The 22,013-nt window shown below is 41.0% G+C and overlaps 1 protein-coding gene across 5 annotated transcripts in view; it reads right to left on the bottom strand.

Moving 5' to 3' along the window:
- MPDZ (multiple PDZ domain crumbs cell polarity complex component) overlaps positions 1 to 22,013 on the bottom strand; it is a 146,855-nt gene that overhangs the window by 12,646 nt on the left and 112,196 nt on the right. For all 5 annotated transcript variants that reach the window (XM_075826777.1, XM_075826793.1, XM_075826803.1 and 2 more), the window contains 8 exons: positions 14,241 to 14,324; positions 13,599 to 13,792; positions 11,142 to 11,289; positions 8,879 to 8,965; positions 5,346 to 5,442; positions 4,184 to 4,224; positions 3,545 to 3,667; positions 876 to 980 (listed from right to left, as the gene is read on the bottom strand). In XM_075826777.1, the coding sequence (XP_075682892.1) occupies positions 876 to 980; positions 3,545 to 3,667; positions 4,184 to 4,224; positions 5,346 to 5,442; positions 8,879 to 8,965; positions 11,142 to 11,289; positions 13,599 to 13,792; positions 14,241 to 14,324 (879 nt within the window). The remainder of the gene's footprint in view (positions 1 to 875; positions 981 to 3,544; positions 3,668 to 4,183; positions 4,225 to 5,345; positions 5,443 to 8,878; positions 8,966 to 11,141; positions 11,290 to 13,598; positions 13,793 to 14,240; positions 14,325 to 22,013) is intronic.

The raw sequence follows: 22,013 nt of genomic DNA, 5'->3' as shown, positions 1-22,013 counted from the left end.
CTACAAAAATGGTCATAACTTGGCCAAAAATGCTCGTTTTTTTAAAATAAAACCGTTACTGTAATCTACATTGCAGCGCCTATCTGCTGCAATAGCAGATAGGGGTTGCAAAATCTGGTGACAGAGCCTCTTTAAGCTTGATTCTATGAAGTCTGAGAAATACACACATGAAGCTATCTACCTATGGAGACACATCAGGCCACCAACAACTCACAAGTCAGAGGTCACTGGCAGCAAGGAGAAGCCCACCCCCTGCTGCCTGCTTTTCCTGCAGGACAACCCACGTCCATATGCCAATATTAGGGTATATGAACAGCATACAGGGGTCCCCCTCTAGGAGCCAAGGCTGCTATCAAGCAGCATCTCTTCCTATGGCAGACTTGAGCCATCCATGTATTACATGGACATCCATTCATCTGCATGGCCGCCTTGTAATACTACATTTGGATCTTCGAAACAGATGGTTTTTCTGGGGGATTTGGGAGCTGGACTCTTATATTAAAAGAGAGGACTGTGATAAGACAACCCCTTTAAAGGCAAAAGTCAGGAGTCCAACACCTGACTGCTGTCATAGTTTGGGGCATGCACCCCGAGTCCCTAACACGATCAATGCGAAAGTGGATAAGGGGCTTTTGTACCTGCAATCCCCCTCCTTCTTGGCACCACAAATAATTTAAGGCTTTTTTAAGAGAACGTGCACTTTTAACCTTAAGGCTGCAAAGCAAATTTCTGAAATCGGCTTTTGCTTTCTAAACATTTAAAAAGTGAAGGTTTATTTAGCTCCATTGTTAATACATGAGGAACAGGGCTTATTTTGACAATGGATTAACATGACCTGCATGAATAGCATTAAACAATACTGAACAGTGTTTTACCTGCAGCTCGATTGTTCCTGTGGCATTCTTCAGGAGGCTGACAGCCTGAGAGTGAGTCATTCCTTCAGTTGATGTCCCACAAATACTAACAATCCTGTCACCAACCTTGTGTATGAAAAGAAATAAAAAAGAAGGACAAAGCAAGTGTCACTCACCGTCTCGGGTCACCATGGTAACAAAATATACTTTATTATTACTAGAGCATTGTAGGCTCGAATCACAGGGCTCTGGACAAATAGAGTGAGAGACTATACTTCATCATCGGGTTTCAAAATGGTAACTTTTTCTATAGCGTTTCATGAAAAATATTAACATTTAAAGAGACATTGACATTTTTCAATTATGAGACATTTAAAAGTATTCATGATGAGTTGTGAACTCGCACAATATATGTAAGGCAGCGAATCTGCTACATTATAGGCACGATGTGGAAAACCTATTCACATGTATTGTCCCATACTTTGTGGCAGTAACAACTCCGACCCACTTGTCCAGCAGCTTTGGTTAAAGAAATACCCTAAATATCTCAAGTGGATATGTCCATATATCCCACCCCCCCTCTACACGTTCACACACTACTCTGTTAAAGAAAAACTCCTTGCTCCAGCACTGCAGACTAGAAGTGCATGTCGGTGCTTCTGTAATATAGAAGATGATCATGCTGGTCTGGGATATAATGTAGATTGTCCAGTTCATTCATCGATGGCTGCAGCAGGAAATAGTGACAGGACCGCAGAGCTTGAATATGTTTTAGGTTCTTTTTTTATTTAATCTCAAAACTCTGCTGTTTATTTAGTATTTTACAGCTGAATATTGGTGCTGGCACAAAATTACTGAGCGGATGCTGCGAACCGATTTAGCTAGTCCTACCCCGACCTTGACCGGTTTTACTATATACGGTACATATGGAAAGAGAGGCATGTGTCATTGAGGAGGGTAAAAGGAAAGCAGAGGGAAACTCCCAAAGGATTGGGCTCCCTGCATTATATTTTCTTCTATTACGCACAACTTTTCATGTAAATGAAATTTAATAAGCAGGTAAGATTTTATCTTCCTGTAAAGAAACTCAATTACAGTAGCGATACAGTATATACAAGTCAATGGACATAGCTATGAAAACCAGAATAAAAACATCCATGGTTTATGTCATTCGTTGCATTCATAATAAAAAAATTATACCAAAAAAGTGACTTCCCTTTAATAAACTGCTAAATGTATATTAATATGGTGGATTCTACATGTGAATTACAGTATATAATAAATATACAGCACACTCCTATAATAAGAATACCGTCGGTGTCTCCTGGTTTTCGTCTTATAGGTTTTTAGGTATCGTTTATCACACATTTTAAGTCTGAAATTAAAGTGTAGCTAAACATTCGGCAAACTTCTGACATGTCATAAGTTTGTATTGGTGGGGTTCCGACCACTGAGACCCCCACCAATCGCTAGAACGGAGCAGCAGAAACACTCGTGTGAGCGCTCAGCTGCTTCGTGTCTGTTCGGCTTTTTCCGGAAAGCCGATGTATCGGAGTACGAGTTCACAGACTTTCTAATGAGTCCGTACACCGATACATTTATTTCCGGAAACAGCCGAACAGACACGAAGCGGCTGAGCTCACACGAGCACTTCAGTTTATTCGTTCTAGCGATTGGTGGGGGTCTCAGTGCTCGGACCCCCACCAATCCAAACTTCTGACATGTCACTATGACATGTCAGAAGTTTGACGACCGTTGAGCTACAATTTAAGCTATATTTATATAAATTAATATTTGTAGGTTTATTCTTTAATTATTTTCCAAAAGGAGTCAGAATTCTAAAGCAAAATTGACAAAGAACACCACAAGATATCAAGTTCAGTGGCTCTCTGGCTGGAGGATCTTCTCCAAGCTTGTAAAGGTGAAAGCGTCAAATAAGACCAGAAAGAATTCATAAGTGTTTTATCTCGAACAAAGCCATTGTAAAAATGGGATAATGCCCGAAGTCAAGACAGTACTGATGAAATCTGCGTGTATACTGCCATCTGGTGGTCATATCACAGTTTGCTAAATAGCTTTTAAATAAATGTTATTTTTATATTGCATTCCTCACACTGTAGAGAGGATTGCTTAAAGGTTCATTCCAGTAAAACAATAATAATAAAGAAACACAGACTTCTTTGTAATTCTTCATGAAGGAGTCCTTTAGCGCCATGTCATTTGACTGCAGGTCACGATGTTGTGATGCCATGTGTTAAGGGTAACTTGAGGTCTCCACAACTGTATCGTTGTAGTATTTCTTTATTAGTCTCTCAATTGCCAAACCAGTTACAAAATACAGAAACCCCATTTTCTTTTCTTAATAGATATACACAGAGAGACGAAGACTTGGAGCAAAGAAGTTAACGTGCCTTCAATTTTACCATTAGCACATCCATTTATTTTCAGTTGTTTTCTATTTGTGTCTCTTGGTCTCTTATTGCTGGGCCAGATAAAAAAAAATATTCGACAACAATTTATCTTTTCATGGTTATACAATACTTTCTACTGTGTCAGTAACCGCACAAATAGCGGATTTCAGTTTTATAACCGTGTGTTTATAAGTGTATGAGTCCTGTACATTGTACCCTTATAAAAATTAGATCTAACCATGCACTAAATGACCAACCAGTTATAGAAAATATACACACCCTTAATTTCTGCGTTTGGGCCACAACTCCATTAGCATGCATCATGGCTATAAAAATTGGTACATCTCCTAGAGGGCTGCCAATTCCACCAGCAATACTGATCCCAAGCGAATCTGAAGGGCCCTGCAAAAATAACAGTGTAAGTATAGATAACCTTCATATGTGAAAGAATTGGTGATCTGAGACTTTTCTGTGCAAAACTTAGGCTTCGTTCACATCTGCGCTAGGGCTCCGTTCCGATGTTCCTTCTGAGCTTTTTGTCAGAATGGAGCCCTGACAGACACAAACGGAAACCAGAGGTTTCCATCACCATTGATTTCAATGGTGATGGATCCGGTGCCAATGGTTTCCGCTTGTCTCCGTTGTGCAAGGGTTCTGTCGATTTGACGGAATGAATAGCACAGTCGACTACGGTATTTATTCCGTCAAAGCGACGGAACCTTTGGCACCGGATCCGTTACCATTGAAATCAATGGTCATGGAAACGAAAACCTATGGTTTCCATTTGTGTCTGTCAGGGATCCGTTCTGACGGAAAGTTGACTAAATAGAAAATTTCAAGCTCCCAAAGGTTCTCAGTCAATAGACACAGGATTTATGATGACAATTTTTATTTCTTTTTTTGCTAGATATTGCATACCTTTATGATTTCAACTGTCCTCAGTCCTTGGATGTCTGGAGCTGTGGAGAAAAACAAAAATAAACCTCAAAGTTCATGTGAACTGAACAATGGAAATATTGCATCTGGAACATAGCCAGTTTGCTAAAAGTTGGAAAGACAAGGTGACCTCTAAGAAGAAAATGTTATAAGAAGAATAGCACAACACAAGCGATGCCCAGTCACTTGTGCTGGAAGAAACCATCAGCTCGTTTTTCAGTTTTTGTTGTACAAGACAATCTGTACTAAATCCATTCTTACAAGTGACAAGTTTACAATGCTGTAGTACAGCCAATGTAACCTAAATATGTTCTTGATAAAAACAAACACATAACTTACAGCACTAAACAATCTGAATGGCAATAAACAAAAATCAACAATTTCATGTTAAAGGAAAATAAAAGCTCTAAATATGTTACCATATTGCAAATGAAAAATACAGGCATAACCATCCATCTTATAAAAAAGAACATTTCCTCTTCAATCAGCCTGAACATATATGTTTTTGAGTGGTGTTTCTTCGTTTTTTTCTGTTTAGATAACGCACGGATTCTTTTGTTCTGCTTTGGAGTCTGGAATAGCTGAGTAAAAAAGGAGTCTGGCTGGAGATGCAATGGCGGTCATATCAATCATTACCCAACTTTATCAGAAACACATTATTTTCAATTAACTGCCAAGATAAGGCTTTTTGCTAGCCAAAGTGCATAAAATGTGATTGAGCACACAAAGTGCACAGAGGATGGATGTAGTATATTAAAAGACCTCTCCAGAAATAGAAAGGCCTTCAGATATTTCCTAATCTTCAAACCAGAAGACCTAGCAAGGAATGGCCACAAGAAGAAACAAGAAGACAACGCATGGACTTATAGTAACTGCTTCAAGAGCAACATGGGATCGTACTGCAGACAGGTAGTGCTCTCCGTGCACTGCCATATATCTCTATGAACACAAGGCCTGCATAGAAAATACGTTTTAACATATTAGAAAGTGTGACAGCATCTCCAACATAATAAAATGCAACTAAAACAAATAGAAGTGTATAAAAAAATGAATTAGAGGCTGAATGTAAGTGGCTGAGGTCTGTGAAAATTGTTAAAAATAAAAGGCTCCTTAACATTTAGCATACTATAATGTCAAGGCTTACTTTCATTCTTTTTGGAGGTATTCTCAACTGAGTCAGCTGTTAAAGAACCAGATAGTGGAAAATTGAAGGATGTAAGACTGCTGCTGCCATCACTGACCTTAAAAAAAAAAAAAAAAAAAAGAAGAGAACATTCATACCAAGAAGTGAAGAGAACATTCATATTTAGTGATATTTCATTAAATTAAAGTCAGTAGCTTATAAAACAGGGATAATACTATAATGTTATTCACAAATACGAATGCAAATGTTTCCAGCGGGTCTCATAATTACGAGTGTGAGTCAAAAATTATCCGCACTCTCTTTATATTAAAGCTCCTGTTGGCGGCACGGTCTTATCAGCGCTTTCCAAACTAGGTAGCCGTTTCCCCAGTCAATGCAGTGCAGGTTTGAACGTGTTACGTCTGTTTATTTGTGACTGCGGTGCGGGAATCAATGGCTGTCCCACTTGTGATTTGCACGAAAGAATAGCAGCATGCAGTGATTAATTTTTTTTGTGGTCTGTGGGTGTGTCTGGTGCCGATATTTATCGAAGACTTTGTGCACAATATGGAGAAAGTGTTTTGTCGCGAAGAAGTGTGTATGAATGGATAGAGAAGTTCAAGGAAGGTCGCCCAAGTGCCATGAAGAAGAAGCCGGACGCCCGTCCACGACTGATAACAACATTGAACGTGAACGTAAACTGATTCTATTGGATAGACTATCACCTGTTTGGTCCCCTGAAAGAAGCCCTACGAGGATGAAGATTCACGTCTGATGAAGAGCAGAAGACAGCGGTGCCAGAGCGCGGATAATTTTTGAGTCACCCTTGTAGAAATATTAGGTTGGGTCCACACGGGAGGAAAATACTGTTAATTTACCGTGCAGATTTAACAGTTCCAGCCATGTAGATTAGATTTGAATCACATGGAAATTAGCATGCTGCTCATTTTGCAGATGTTCAAAGTGGATTCTTTTCAATGTAGAAAAGGTGAAATCCTCTGTGAATCCGCAGCAAAATCTGCACTAAAATCCATATGTAACACATGCAGATTTTGCGGTGGAGTTGCTGCAAAAACAGTAGTGATCACGGAAGAAGTCTTTTTTTCTGTACTTCTTGTCAGTTATCAGGTTGCATATTATTCTAATCATCATCTCCTCAGCCTCAAAATGGCTGATAACAGAGAACAATATATTTAGTTCAGCTACAAAGAATATGGAGGGGAAAAAGACTTTAAATTCAGTGTCAGTTTACATTGTTATATTTAAAATTGTTATCCGGCGACCAAAAATTGCATTGCATTAATATTTTTATCTAAAAAGAAGTCACTTACTAATATACTTTAATAAAAAATTCGGTACTAAATGGTGCAGTTGAACTGTTCCCGGAAGACCTGGAGCTTTTCTAATATTGATGACGCGCCGACACGGCCCCACGTGACTGAGGGCTTGCTTTCTGTGCTGTTCGTGTCGGCGTGCTATCAATGACATGACCGCAAGGGGCTGTCACACTGCCTATTGCTGGAGTCCCCAAGCAGAGCATCAGCTTGCGCTTTGCTCGGGACATTTGGTCAGTGACTTCAGGGGTTTTCTATAGCTGGAGTCCCGAGCAGCGCATCAGCTGATGCTCTGCCCAGGGACTTCAGTTCTGCTGCTGACATCACTGTCAATATATGGCAGACAAAGAAATGGCGACAGCACACTGCGAACACTAAAGCCACCTAAGCCACTAAATATAAATAAATATGCCTTACTGCTAAATCTACTTACAAATAGGGAGGTTCTTAGTGCACATTTTGATCAAAAAGTGTTTGCCCACCTGTTGTGCTGTTCAAACTTTTGTTGTGTTTATGTGATTCATATATGTGGGGTTAGTGACTGCCTCCATTTTTGTTCTTGCACTCCTCCCATTCTGCCCTGGGTGATTTTAATTAGTTCAATGCTGGATCCTACCATCCCCAGGTATATATGTAGGCTTAGTCCCAGTTCTGGGTGTATGTGCAGAGTACAGACCTTACAGAGGTCGCTTTGTCGTGGCAGGTGGGCAAACACTTTTTGATCAAAATGTGCACTAAGAACCTCCGTATTTGTAAGTAGATTTAGCAGTAATGCATATTTATTTATATTTAGTGGCTTAGGTGGCATTAGTGTTCGCAGTGTGCTTTCGCCATTTCTTTGTCTGCTGTATATTTGCAGTCACAGGTGTTCTTGCACCTGTATACACATTTTGTATCATTTTGTTGGAATATGCTGTTCAAACTTTTGTTGTGTACTGTCAATATATGGACAGTGACTTCAGGTGTTTCCTATAGCTGGAATTCCGGAGCAGAGCATCGGCAGATGCTCTGCCTGGGGACTCCAGCACTGGTGCCAACGTCACGGTCACTGTCCATATATGGGCAGTAACGTCGACAGCTGTACTGGAGACCCCGAGCAGAGCATCAGCTGATGCTTTGCCTGGGGACTCCCATGCTGCTGCCGACATCACTGTCCATATATGGCTGATGCTCTGCTCGGGGACTCCAGCAATAGGAAACCCCTGAAGTCGCTGTCCATATATGGACACCAAAGAGAATGTGAGCAGCACAGCAGAACAAAAGAAGCCTCCAGGGCCCAGATGGGTGCCGACCTCCAGGGATCTGACTTTTAAATCCCACAATGTCCAAAGAAGAAGTTGCTCTGCCCGGGAACTCCAGGACTGCTGCCAAAGTCACTGTCCATATATGGGCAGGGATGTCGGCAGCAGTATTGGAGTCCCTGAGCAGAGCATCAGCTGATGCTCTGCCTGGGGACTCCCGTACTGCTGCTGACATCACTGTCCGTATATAGACAGTGATGTCGGCAGCAGTACTGGAGTCTCCTGGGAGAGCATCAGCTGATGCTCTGCTCGTAGATTCTACTACTGCTGCCGACATCACTGTCCATATATGGATAGTGACTTCAGGGGTTTCCTATCACTGGAGTCCCCGAGCAGAGCATCAGCTGATGCTTTGCCTGCAGACTCCAGCACTGCTGCCAAAGTCACTGTCCATATACGGACAGTGATGTCGGCAGCAGTACGGCAGTCCCTCAGGCAGGAGCATCAGCTGATGCTCTGCTCGGGGACTCCAGTACTGCTGCCAACGTCACTACCCATATATGGACAGTGATGTTGGCAGCAGTGCTGGAGTCCCTGGGCAGAGCATCAGCCGATGCTCTGCGCCGGAACTCCAGCTATAAGAAACCCCTGAAGTCACTGACCAAATGTCAGGAGCAGTGCTGGAGTCCCAAGCAAAGCGCTAGCTGATGCTCTGCTCGGGGACTCCAGCAAGAGGCAGTGTGACAGCCACTTGCGGTCATGTCATTGATAACACGCAGACAAAAACAGCACAGGAAGCAGGCGCTCAGTCACGTGGGGCCGTGTCAGCGCGTCATCAATATTAGAAAAGCTCCAGGACTTCCGGGAACAGCTGTCTCGTTGATCGGTGTTCGTTTTTACTGCCCATATTGGCCGGTGTAAAAGAACCCTTACTTATACCAAGTCATAAGAAAAAAAATCTGTTTTTATGAACGCTCACTTGACTGCATTGTGAAGTTCTTCTTTCAGAATGGAATGGCCCAGCTTTAATTCTTCCAACCTCTAGTTTTACTGTACCTAGGGAACACTAAAACAATCATATATTATTGTTAAAAAAGTCTATAGTAAAATATATTCCAATTATCTCTTGTTTGTCTGAAAATGTGTACTCTGTGAAATCCTTCTCTACGAAGTTACAATTTTTTAATTATTAGCAAAGAACCACTTGTTCCATAATCAAATTTCCTCCATGGACATTTTCACTCAACACTGTAGTTCCTCCAGATCTATCAAACATCAAGAGCAGAATCTCCTTGTACAAATGAGTATGTACCAGGTGCAGTAAGAAGCAATGATTTCATTGTTGGCATGCGCTCTCTCTCCCTTGCTGTGTCCTATACTGTGAGCAGCTATATGTACGAATGGGGAACTAGCAGATACAATAATGGATGATGTATATACTTAAATGTATTCAACCGTCTCAAGCTCAGTGCAGTAATGTTCACAAAATAGTTGTTTTTTTTAGCTCAAGTTAAATTGTAAAAAGATAGTAAGATCCAGTTCTGGTTCAGATCATAAAATAACCACATGGGGAATCAATAGGATTATTAAACAAGGCCTTTGGAGATTATAGTTATTGCTGCTCTTTATTTTATGTTCTGCCATCTGGAGTCATCAGATGTAACTTGCTATTATTATCCAGTTATGGATCTCCTGAGTCACTGAGTATATGATTACAGCCATTCTATTGAAGTCATTTTTGTTTTAATAAGCCTCCTCCCTCAGTTTCATGATTTAACAATAGGGCCTAATGGAGAGAAATTGCATTTGATGGCATACTTTTGGTGGGGGAATAGACAAAAGGTGCCAAAAGAATTAAGTGCAAACGGACCAGTAACTGATAGCCAGCTTTAATGTTGATTATTGTTTACAGGGATTACAAACCCCTCCGTTCACATAAAAAGCTTTTCTCTATTATATGCCAGCCTCAGAGCATAGAGTTTTACAGAAACCGTCTCAAATCGAATTGCAATCTATTGCCCGTTATTGGGATTAAAAACATATTTGCAAACCTTCTGCACTGATCACTGTAGAGAATGTAAATGAATAATATCCGAAATAGTGTAAGTACCAGTGGTAGATCCTGTACTAGTTCCCTGTTGTGACAGCTCCCCCTTAGGATGACTAGTACATCTCTATACTGCCAAAAAAGGCATCAGTTTGTCACGCCAATTTATGGAAGACGCAGAACATTAAAATATTACATTTTTAATATAGTCTTAAATGGAATACATGCTTTACTGTATTATCTTTTTTAAAATCATATGTTGTGTAACATGACAAAATATGCATCAGGTGTCAGTTTCGCTACTGCGGTCCATAGAGACGTTTGAATTGAAGAATATACAGGTTTTTATGCCCAGGATATCCATAGTGTACACTATGGAGGAGATTTATTAAGACTTGTGTTAAATACGCCAGTCACCATAAGAAACAAGCTGGAGTAAGATGCAACAAAGTTATCAAGAAATACACGCCATTTAGTAACATTGTGACATCTTCGACTGTCTGCGCTCCACTGAATGAAATCTACGCAAACCCGGAACTGGCATAGATTTCCACTATAATTGACGCCAGTTGCAATTTGGTGTAAATTATAGTAAATGCGTCAGGCCGCATATGGCTATGACCCATTCCTCTACGCTCCGCCCACTTTTAAAAAAAATAATAAATTAGAGAAACGGAAAAGGCCCAAAAGTTGCAATTTGGCCTATTTGCTACGGGAAAACTGGCGTAGGAACGTTATTAAGTTCCCATGTATATGTATCAGGCCTGGACAAATCCTAGCCAGATGTAGGAACCAGTAAAGACACACTGTAGGGCCGGGTACACACACAAAGTTGAGGAGGGAATAGGCATAAAAGATGTGTGAGCCAGGCCTTACACATCATTGTAGTCAGAATAGATCTGCTTCTGTGTGCTGTACTGTAATGTAACATTTTATAGGTAAGCAAGAGGTTATAAAGGCAATATTTTCTTAAAGGGCAGTTTAAAGGGGAATGCAGTTTGTATTCAGCCCAAAGTTAGAGAAGTTCATAGACTTAATAGGAAGCTTAATTATTAGATATTACTTGTAAAAATCACGGATAATTCTGCTGCAGGCAACTTCATGCAACTTTTCTCTTACTACAGGCAGATCTTTTAACACCTAAATGACAAAGACCAATATTTGACCATGCATCTATCTATATATATATATATACCTTTAAGAGTGCTGCCACAGATTCCTGGGTAGCGTTCCTGACATCCTCTCCGTTTACTGTTAATATTTGATCACCTTGCATCAGCCTTCCGTCTGTCTCTGCTATACCGCCTTTCACAATATCTGAGACAAATACTCCTGTATCATTCCTGAGGTGTGGAAAAGAAATGGTAAAATATCCATATGTACTACATATATAATCACTGAATACACTAAGGCTACATTCACACGAGTGAAAAATGCACGTGAATCTGGTCCGTTATGCATCAGTGTGCTTTGCGAGTGGCATGCGTTATTCACGCACTCGCAAAGCACATTTTGTTAAAAAATTATTTTCAATTGAATTGATGTGCAAATCACGCACAGTACACGGATGTTCATCCATGTGCGGTGCCTGGTTTTCAAGCACCCATTGACTTCAATCGGAAATAGGTGGGTGAAAAACACACCAATATAGGACAGCGTTTTTTACCTCTTTCTTTACCAGGCAAAGGAAAAAACTGCGTTTTTTGCCATAAAATGTGCCAAAGAAGACGTCGGTCGTTTGCAGCGTTTTTTTCCATCTCCCATTGATTTCAATGGGGTTTTTGAGGCGAAAAATGCCTCAAGATAGGGCATGTCGCTTTATCCAGCGAGCGTTTTTTTCTGCTCGCGGGAAAAAAACGCCTCCACCATCTCGGCTGCTCCTCCACGAAGCTCCCGTATAAGAGTGAGAAAGGTGCCTTGACCATAATATACACATTCTAGTATTGTTTTAACTAAAGTTTTACAAAACAAGAGCACCAAGTACCAAAGTCATATTGAACTTTCAGGTTATGGATCCACAGCAACTTTTGGTTGAGGGCTCCCGCAAACAATGTCTGACTTCAATGTTTCAGAGAAAGAGTTGCAGGTGACTTGCAACGATTGCAAGAATTCTGACCAAAAAGTTACCGTGTAGCCCTTCCTAGACTAAATTACTACGGCCTGCAACAATTGGATTTTGTGTGCTACATCCTGACGTTAAAATATGTTACTAGCATGGCAACATTGGAAAGAATTTTGTAAATCCTATATGGAGCCCATTTAAGACAACAATGTGTTTCCACCCTGGAGAGGAGCTTGCTTTGATAAGTAAAGCTTTGGATTGCTTTGATTCTCATACAACAATATTAGAATTATTGCCATTGTCAAAGGAAATTATTTCAGAGAATAGGCTTTATCTGATCTTTAGTTTGCTGAAAATCATAAGGTTCCTTTACACGGACAGATTCGTTTAAAGGTCATATTACATGGGCATGTATGGGGATGAACAATCGTTAATAAGATCGTTCAGTCCCCATGCGGTTTGCATATTGTCGGCAGCATGACCCCTGTTTACACGGAGAGATGTGCTGCCGACAACGATTATTTTTTAGGCTGCATAAGATGCGATCAGCTGACAGACTAGCTTGTATGTCGGCTGATCGCTAACATGTTTACACAGGCCAATGATCGGGAATAGCCGAACACTTGTTTGGCCAATTATTGGCTCGTGTAAATGGACCTTTAGTATATATGGCCAGATTTAATTTGAGGAATGCAGGGGAAACATTTAGGCCAGGTTTACAAGGAGAAGCACGTTGTAGCGCCAAATGAATTATAGCAAAAGCATTTCACATAAGGTATCTATTTTTAAAGAAACACTTGAAGATAGTCTGCCTAGAATAAGAATGGCCCACATTTTATTATGCAGTTCCCCCCAGGTTTCGAAATAGACCGCAACACAGTCGCAAATCGCAAACTGCGATAAATTTGTGGTAAGACTGGCAACTTTTCTTGTCACTTGACCAATTTGAAAAGCAACGCGAAAAATGGGCATGGTCTCCAATGAGACATAGTTTCGGTGAAATTTATTAAGTATAAAGGCGGAAAATGGTGGAAACTTTGTCACAAATCAACACCTTACTAAAGAAGGCATAAATTTGTTTATCTGCCTCTTAACAGTGCAAAAGGTGGCAAATTTATTAAGAGATCTATACGAATTTTAATAAATTTGACACAAATCACTCCAATTATCTCCTGTAGTGTAAGATACGCCAGTTTTTATAAATGTGGGCCAATTCGTATGAAAAAACAGAATGGAACATTTAGTGTAAAAATCAAATGCATTGTTTTCATGTAGTTCTTCCTATTGTCTTTTTTTTATTCCATTAAGACAAGGAAAAAAAATGCCACAGAAACACCAGATATTCGTATAACAATAGAAAAAAAACACAGCAGGACATAAAAACGCAGTGTTCGGTAATGTGAACTAGTACTCATGAATTTCCATTAAGTCACAGCTGCTATCCGGTTAAAAAAAACAAACAGCAGCTGAAAACATGCCATTCAGACAGTTAACTGGACCTAAATGAGAAGTCTCTTCATTTCCAGTGGTACATGCAAAGTTTCAGAATGCAACATAAAAGTTATAATGTTGCCAAAAAGTATACTACACCTCTTCCCCACGATGCTTAACCCAAGACCTTTCCCTGGTTTCTTCTGAAGCTCCACGGTTGTAATATCATACATATCTTCCTCCTTGTACTGTGCCTCGTCCCGGTATACAGACAGCCTGACTTTTTGTGGCGTCTGTCTCAGCACATTTATGGCTTCATCATGTGTGGCATTTCTTAAATCAACTCCATTTACCTAGATTTCAGAAGGAATAGTTAGTGGGTAAAATTAACAACAAAAATTGGATATAATAAGGCTTCGTTCACATCTGCGCTAGGGTCCCGTTCCGACGCTCCGTCTGAGCTTTCCGTTGGAACGGGACCCTGACTGACACACACGGAAACCAAAGGTTGATTTCAATAGTGATGGACGCGGTGCCAATGGTTTCCGTTTGTCTCAATTGTGCAAGGGTTCCGTCGTTTTGACGGAATGAATAGCGTAGTTGTCTACGGTATTGATTCCCTCAAAACTACGGAACCCCTGCACAACTGAGACCAACGGAAACTATTGGGACCGGATCAGTCACCATTGAAATCAACCTTTGGTTTCCGTTTGTGTCTGTCAGGGCTCGGAAAGCTCCAATGGAACGGAGCGCTTGCGCAGATGTGAACGAGGCCTAATCTGTTATTCTTGCTCCTCCTACCTCTAAAATCTGGTCCCCAGCCCACAATCTGCCATCTTTGGAGGCTGCACCTTCTTCATACACTTCATGAATAATAATGGCACCCTGGTTAAAAAAAAAAAAAAAAAAAAAATGATTTTTTAAAAAAGCAGTTAATTTAAAGGCTATGTAAACCGGTTTTTTTTTGTTTGTTTTGTCATTGTGTTTGGTGCAACTTTCTAATTACTTTTTATGAAAAATTATTTGTACTTTTTGAGACACTGCTGCTTTGTATCCTGTATAAAGAGCAGCTGTATCTAGAGCTGAATCCTGTACCCGTCAGGTTCGTGGGACTGACTGGCTCAGTGTCAGCGGGTTTTGCGTGTTTCTGACATGCAGGATCGAGCAGTTACCGATCACATCTAAAGAGGCTCTGTCACCAGATTATCAAATCCCTATCTCCTATTGCATGTGATCGGCGCTGCAATGTAGATAACAGTAACATTTTTTTTTTTTAAACGATAATTTTTGGCCAAGTTATGAGCAATTTTATATTTATGCAAATGAGCCTTTCTAATGGACAACTGGGCGTGTATTGTGTTTGTAACATCTGGGCGTGTTTACTTCTTTCATTGCACAATCACACTGTGCTGTGGATCATGCTGGGCTGGTACAATGAGAAGTGTAGGACACTGATTAGTCACTGATTGGTCACAACACCCAGTTGGTAAAAAGTAAAAAAACGCCCAATTGTCCATTGAGAAACTCATTAGCATAAATCTAAAATGGTTCATAACGTGCTCAAAAATGATAGTTTTTCAAAATAAAAACCACTGCTGTTATCTATATTACAGCGCCGATCAGATTATGTAGATGGGGCACTTATAATCTGGTGACAGAGCCTCTTAAATTCATAACTTGTGATCGATAATCGAGGGATCCTGCGTGTCAGAAACACGCAGGATCCGCTGACACTGAACCCGTCAGTGACTAAACCATAAAATAAAAAAAAGCTATCTACGCGAAAAGCGGGTCGGGGCGCTACTTTGTGCACACTGACTTAGTGTTACTAATGGGAAAGCTATTCACCTTAGATGCCTACTTAGGATTTACTTTTACTACATGTATTTATGTGTGGGTTTGCATTGCTCTAGATAGAGACCGTGAGCTTAGCAGCAGCTGCATTGGATGCATGGCTGGTCTTTCTTTTTTTAGATGCTTTAGTCATAGCCATACGCTTTGTGCCCCTCTTTTTGTAGATATTAGTACTTATTACCGGACCCGTGGTTTTGCCGGAAGCAATAGAGAAGCAATAACGTAGTCGACTACGCTATTGCTTCCGGCAAAACGACAGGTCCGATGCACAACAGACACAAACAGAAACCACCGGCACCGGCTCAGTCACCATTGAAATCAATGGTGATGGAAACGGAAACCTCTGGTTTCCGTCGGTGTCAGTTTGTGTCTGCTCAGGGTCCCGTTCTGACGGAAGCCTCAGATGGAACCCCAACGCAGATGTGAACGAAGCCTAACTTGTCCTGCGAGACATATTTTTATGATATTTTCACAAACAGTAGTTTGTTACGTTATCACAACAATGTAAAAGACAGCAGCCGCATAAATCCCTCCCCAATTCTGTACACCAGGCTGTTTTCTGACAGCAGAGTTCTTGAAAATGTTGAAGATAGATTTAGGCTAAATGCACACGTTGCGTAATTTGATGCAGAAAATCTGCAGGTATACTTACGTAATTCTGCAGCTATAACCACACCTAATGGTGCGTATTTTGAAGCGTTTTTAAATTTTGATACGGAAATAGGTGCGGATTTTGGTGCATTTTTCTGTAAAACTAGTTAATTCGCAAGCGGAAATGAAGGATAAATTGACATGCTGCTGATTTTAAAATCCGCACCGCAGGTCAATTTACTTGCAGAAAAAAATCTGCACCGTGTAGATGAGATTTCTTGAAATCCTATTTAGGCTACATGCACACGTTGCGTATTTTGCTTCGGAAAATACACACCAAAATCACAGCAATACGCAGGGAATTCGCAGGTAAAAACCGCACCTGATCGTGCGTTTTTTGATGCGGTCTTTACGTTTTGATGTGTTTTTTGGCGCGTTTTCATGCTGCAGATTTTGGTGCAATTTACAAAGCACTAGGCAGATACAATTCGCAAGAGGAAACGCATGATAAGATAACATGCTGCGGAGTCCCAAAAAAATGCACCGCGGGTCAATTTACGTCCCAAAAAAATACTGCAGCGTGTACATGAGATATCCTGGAATCTCATTGACTATAATATGCATTGTGTGCATCGAGCCTTACTTTGCTGGTACTGTATTACATTGCGGATTTGTCGCATGAAAATACGCACGGCAAATCGGCACGTAATACACAACGTGTGCATTCAGCCTAAGTATACCTCCAAAGATGGGCAGTACCAATGCAGCCAATATATTGTGTAAATCTACTGCCGGAAATTGTATACAACGTATTAACTCGAGTGTGCAGCCCGCCATTGGAGGTACACTTTAAACTGTGTATACACAGGAAAATTCAACATTGCCCTTTATACAAAGTATGACTAAACCATTAAGTTAATCTGACCATTTTATCATCAAGTCATGTTCATGTCCAATATTCTGTGCTGAGTAGTTTCTTAATATATCTTTATATCAGTAGGATATAGATTCAAAATATAACATGCTGGCTACCAGCAAACACCTCTAGAGGGAGAATGGAAGCTTAATGAATACCGTCTTATTATGGTGTTCAATGCATAACCAGAGCCGGCCTTAGGTTCGACGGTGCCCTGTGCGGGACTCTCTATTGCTGCCCTCCACAATATACACTGTACATACATAAAAGATAGAGATTTAGACAAAGGCAAATATCTATACACACATACACATAGGTAAATATATAGACACATACTAGTCCTTCTCAATTAATTAGATCATCAAAAAGTTAATTTATTTCAGTAATTCAATTCAAAGTGAAACTCATATATTATAGATTCATTACACACAGAGTGATCTATTTCCAGCATTTTTTTCTTTTAATGTTGATGATTATGGCTAACGGTTAATGAAAACCCAAAATTTAGTGTCTCAGAAAATTTGAATACAATATAAGCCCAATTTCAAAAATGATTTTTAATACCAAAATGTTGGCCTACTGAAAAGTATGTACAGTATATGCACTCAATACTTTGTCTGTGTTCCTTCTGTATGAATTACTGCATCAATGCGGCGTGGCATGGAGGCGATCAGCCTGTGGCACTGCTGAGGTGTTATGGAAGCCCAGGTTGCTTTGATAGCGGCCTTCAGCTCGTCTGCACTGTTGGGTCTGGTGTCTCTCATCTTCCTCTTGACAATACCCCATAGATTCTCTATAGATTCTCTATGGGGTTTAGGTCAGGTTAGTTTGCAGGCCAACCAAACACAGTGATACTGTGGTTATTAAACCAGGTATTGGTACTTTTGGCAGAGTGGGCAGGTGCCAAGTCCTGCTGGAAAATGAAATCAGCATCTCCATAAAGCTTGTCAGTAGAGGGAAGCATGAAGTGCTGGAAAATGTCCTGCTAGACGGCTGCACTGACTCTGGACTTGATATAACACAGTGGACCAACACTGCTGCTCAGTGGTCCAAAGTCCTGTTTTCAGATGAAAGTAAATTTTGCATTTAATTTGGAAATCAAGGTCCCAGAGTATCACTATGCTTGATTGGCCAGAAAACTCACCTGACCTAAACCCCATAGAGAATCTACAGAGAATCTATGGGGTATTGTCAAGAGGAAGATGAGACACCAGACCCAACAATGCAGACGAGCTGAAGGCCGCTATCATAGCAACCTGGGCTTCCATAACACCTCAGCAGTGCCACAGGCTGATCGCCTCCATGCCACGCCGCATTGATGCAGTAATTCATGCAAAAGGAGCCCCGACCAAGTATTGAGGCTATATACTTTTCAGTAGGACAACATTTCGGTATTAAAAATAATTTTTGAAATTGGGGTTATATTATATTCTAATTTCTGAGACAGTAAATTTGGGGTTTTCATTAAAGGTTACCACAATCATCAACATTAAAAAAAATAAAATACTGGAAATAGATCACTCTGTGTGTAATGAATCTATATAATATGTGAGTTTCACTTTTTGAATTGAATTACTGAAATACGAACTTTTTGATGATATTCTAATTCATTGAGAAGTACTAATATATATATATATACACACACACACACACACACACACACACACACACACACACACACACACACACACACACACACTCTTAACTATACCCACACAGGCACACAAGCACACAGAAAAATATACACATACAGACACATATATAGACACATAGGCACACATGACACACAGATACTGGAACATATCACACACAGAGACATATGTGCCGAGACATACACACATACCAATCTCTCCTTGATGAGTCTCACAGTGTTCTTGCAGGACGGGCTGTGGGCAGAGCTTCCTCCTCTGATTTTGCTGCTATTGTTTCCTCCGTGTGTGTAACGAGGAGCAGAGTGCTCAAATGACCTGCCCAGTGGCGCCCCCTACATGTAGGGAGGCTGCAGCACCCTGTGTACTCGCACAGGTAGCACACCCCTAAGGCCGGCTCTGTGTATAACAGTATGCAATAAAGCTTCTAAGCTCTCTCTAGTGGTAGCTACAGGTATCCTGCATATTCTGTTTTAAATCTTTGTTTACACAGGGGAAATGGAGTAATGTATCAGAAAAATGCAGCTATGACTGTTATAAAGATAAAACAGGAAATAATGAGCACAGAATTTTGAAACTTTTTAAAAATGGTATTCAAGTGTGGCCATTAACTTTAACCCCTTAAGGAAACAGCATGTTTGGGCCTAGGACAATTTTTTTAAAATCTGACATGTGTCACTTTATGTGGTAACTTTGGAATGCTTTTATTTTTCAAGCGATTTTGAGTTTGTTTTCTCGTGACATTGTACTTTATGTTAGTGGCAAAAATTGGTCGATACATTCAGTGTTTATTTGCAAAAAACACAAATTTAGAGAAAATTTGCAAAAATTTGCATTTTTCTAAATTTAAATGTATATGTTTGTAAGACAGATAGTAAAACCACACAAAGTAGTTATTAGTTAACATTTACCATATGTCTACTTTATGTTGGCATCATTTTTTTAAAGTCCTTTTATTTTTCTAGGACGTTACAAGACTTATAACTTTAGCAGCAAATGATCACATTTTCAAGAAAATTTTCCAATACCTATTTTTTTTAGGTACCAGTTCAGTTCTGAAGTAGCTTTGAGGGCCCTACTTATTTTAAAAACTGCACCCCTTAAAAGTATTCAAAAAAGCACTTAGAAAGTTTCGTAACCCTTTAATTCCTGTGAAACACCTAAGGCAAAGTAGAGATAAATGTACAATTTGAAATTTTTTTTTGCAGAAACTTCATTTCCAGTACATCCCTCATGACAGCACTACAGGAGGTTGCCCTCTTGACCTCTGTAGGGACAGGAAGACAGAGAGGTTAAAAGGCCCCTCCCACCACCCACTTGCCAGTGTTCTTCCTGTCCCCACAAGGGTCAGGAGCAGAGAGCGTCGCTCCTGTATTAGTGCAGGAAAGAAACTCGGGCAGGGGGCAAGATCGGGGGGTCCGTGCACTCCCCCTTCTCTTCCCCCTAAAGGCCAGGCTAACACCCCTCAAACGACGGGTCCCTTAGCTCCCTCCCTGAGACACCTACCGGAGGAATCCTAGGCAGGGTTCTGGTAGTGTGTGGGGGCTGGGGTTTCCCAAGCAGGCTTCGGCCGGGCCGCGGACCAGGCGGGGACCGGCAGCTCCATAGGCATGGACGCACCGGCAGGGATCCTCGCTGCACCGCATAGCAAGCCTCAGTCGCCGGCTATGGCGGCTGCACTCCAGGTACACGCTGGACGAATAGCCGACCGGAAATGACGTCGCACTACTTCCGGTCCACGGCCATCTTGGAAGGCGGGAAATTCAAAACGCCCGCATTTAAAGGGACACGCACAGGTATGTAGTTAGAGCTGATAACTCTAACTTGGATTAATTTTTTGTGGATTGCATATTGCATTGCCTGTTACCTGTCGCGATATGGAACTTCCTCGTCCTGATGGAACTCCAGATATGTCCCAGGGTCACGTGAGTCTCACCCTTGGGGAAGGGTATGACCCCTTATGTATGTACACCATACTATACCTACCTTCTGTTTTCTCTAGGAAAAAGATTCCTCTCAGAGACAAACTGATAAAAAGAAGGTTAAAAAATGTGCGACTTGTGCAAACAAATTGCCAGAGTCCCATAGAAAACAATTGTGTCAGGATTGTATTGCAAAAATACTAAAGGAGGAACAACCAACGTTCATGTCCGAACTTAGGACTATGATTCGTGAAGAAGTGGGTCAGTCAGTAGCCTCCCTCGCCCCTCCGCAAGAAACTCCCTCACACTCCCGGGCAAAAAGACCGCGGATTGAAGTGGATCAAAAATATTGGCCTCCTTCTCAGGGGTCGGACTTTGAGCAGGAGTGCTATTACCTATCAGAGGATGAGTTAGAAGAAAGAGAGGAACTCTTGCCTTCAACTTCTTCCACTCAAGAGAAAAAAAATGTCTTCTCTTCCGAGATGTCGGATACCTTAATTCAAGCAATACGGGAAACTATGGATATTCCCGAAGAAGACCAACCACATACCATCAAGGATGAGATGTTTGGAGGTCTAACGGAAAAGAAAACAAGGGTTTCTCCGGTAAACGAAAATCTTAAAAGAATGGTGACAACTGAGTGGGAAGATTCAGAAAAAAGGCTCTTCATTTCAAGAGATTTTAAAAACAGACTTCTCTTTGATCCAGAGGACACTAAGCCTTGGGATGAGATCCCAAAAGTAGATGTCCCAGTCGCCAGGGTTGCTAAAAAAAACGCAATCCCATTTGAAGATTCATCTCAGTTGAGGGACGCCATGGACCGAAAGGCAGACGGACTACTGAAAAGAGCGTGGGAATCTTCCTCTGCCTTGATCTCAACTAATATCGCGGCCACATCAGTAGCAAGAGCAATGTTTATATGGCTAAACCAGCTAGAGACCCATTTGATGATGAAGACATCACGACAAGATCTATTAGAATCTCTACCCTTACTAAAGATGGCAACCGGATTCTTGGTAGACGCTTCAGCGGAATCTATTCGATTTGCTGCCAGGAATGGGGCTCTCTCAAATGCTGCTAGAAGAGCATTATGGCTCAAAATGTGGTCAGGAGATACGAAGTCCAAAAACAAGTTGTGTTCTATCCCATTTACAGGGTCTCTGATGTTCGGTCCTCTCCTTGATAACATGCTGGAGAGTGCAACAGATAGAAAAAAGGGGTTTCCTGAAGAGAAACCAAAAAAAACCCCCTCAGTTTGGAAGATTTCGCCAACAGAGGGATCCTACCTCACAGAACTACAGCGGGAAAGGGAAGTCCGGTCGCTGGAGTTACCCCAAAGGAAAAAGGGGTCGAGGATATCTCCTTAACCCAAATAATTCATTCCAGCCCTCAAAGCAATGACGCCAAGAGCGTAGGGGGAAGACTCCTACATTTTTACCCCAAATGGTCGAGAATAACCCAGAACCCCTGGGTTCTAAAGATAATAGAAGAAGGATACAAAATAGAATTTTCCTCCATTCCTCCAGAGAAATTCCTAATAACCCAGTACCAAGCAAAAGATCTTCATCAGATCCTTATCCAGGACGTCCAGAAACTACTTAGATTGAGAGCCATTTCTCCAGTTCCCCACAACGAAATATGC

This window comes from Rhinoderma darwinii, chromosome 1 (genome assembly GCF_050947455.1).
Source record: "Rhinoderma darwinii isolate aRhiDar2 chromosome 1, aRhiDar2.hap1, whole genome shotgun sequence".
Classification (NCBI taxonomy): domain Eukaryota; kingdom Metazoa; phylum Chordata; class Amphibia; order Anura; family Rhinodermatidae; genus Rhinoderma; species Rhinoderma darwinii.
The sequence above is the reverse complement of the archived record's forward strand: the minus strand, read 5'-3'. Positions and strand labels throughout refer to the sequence as shown.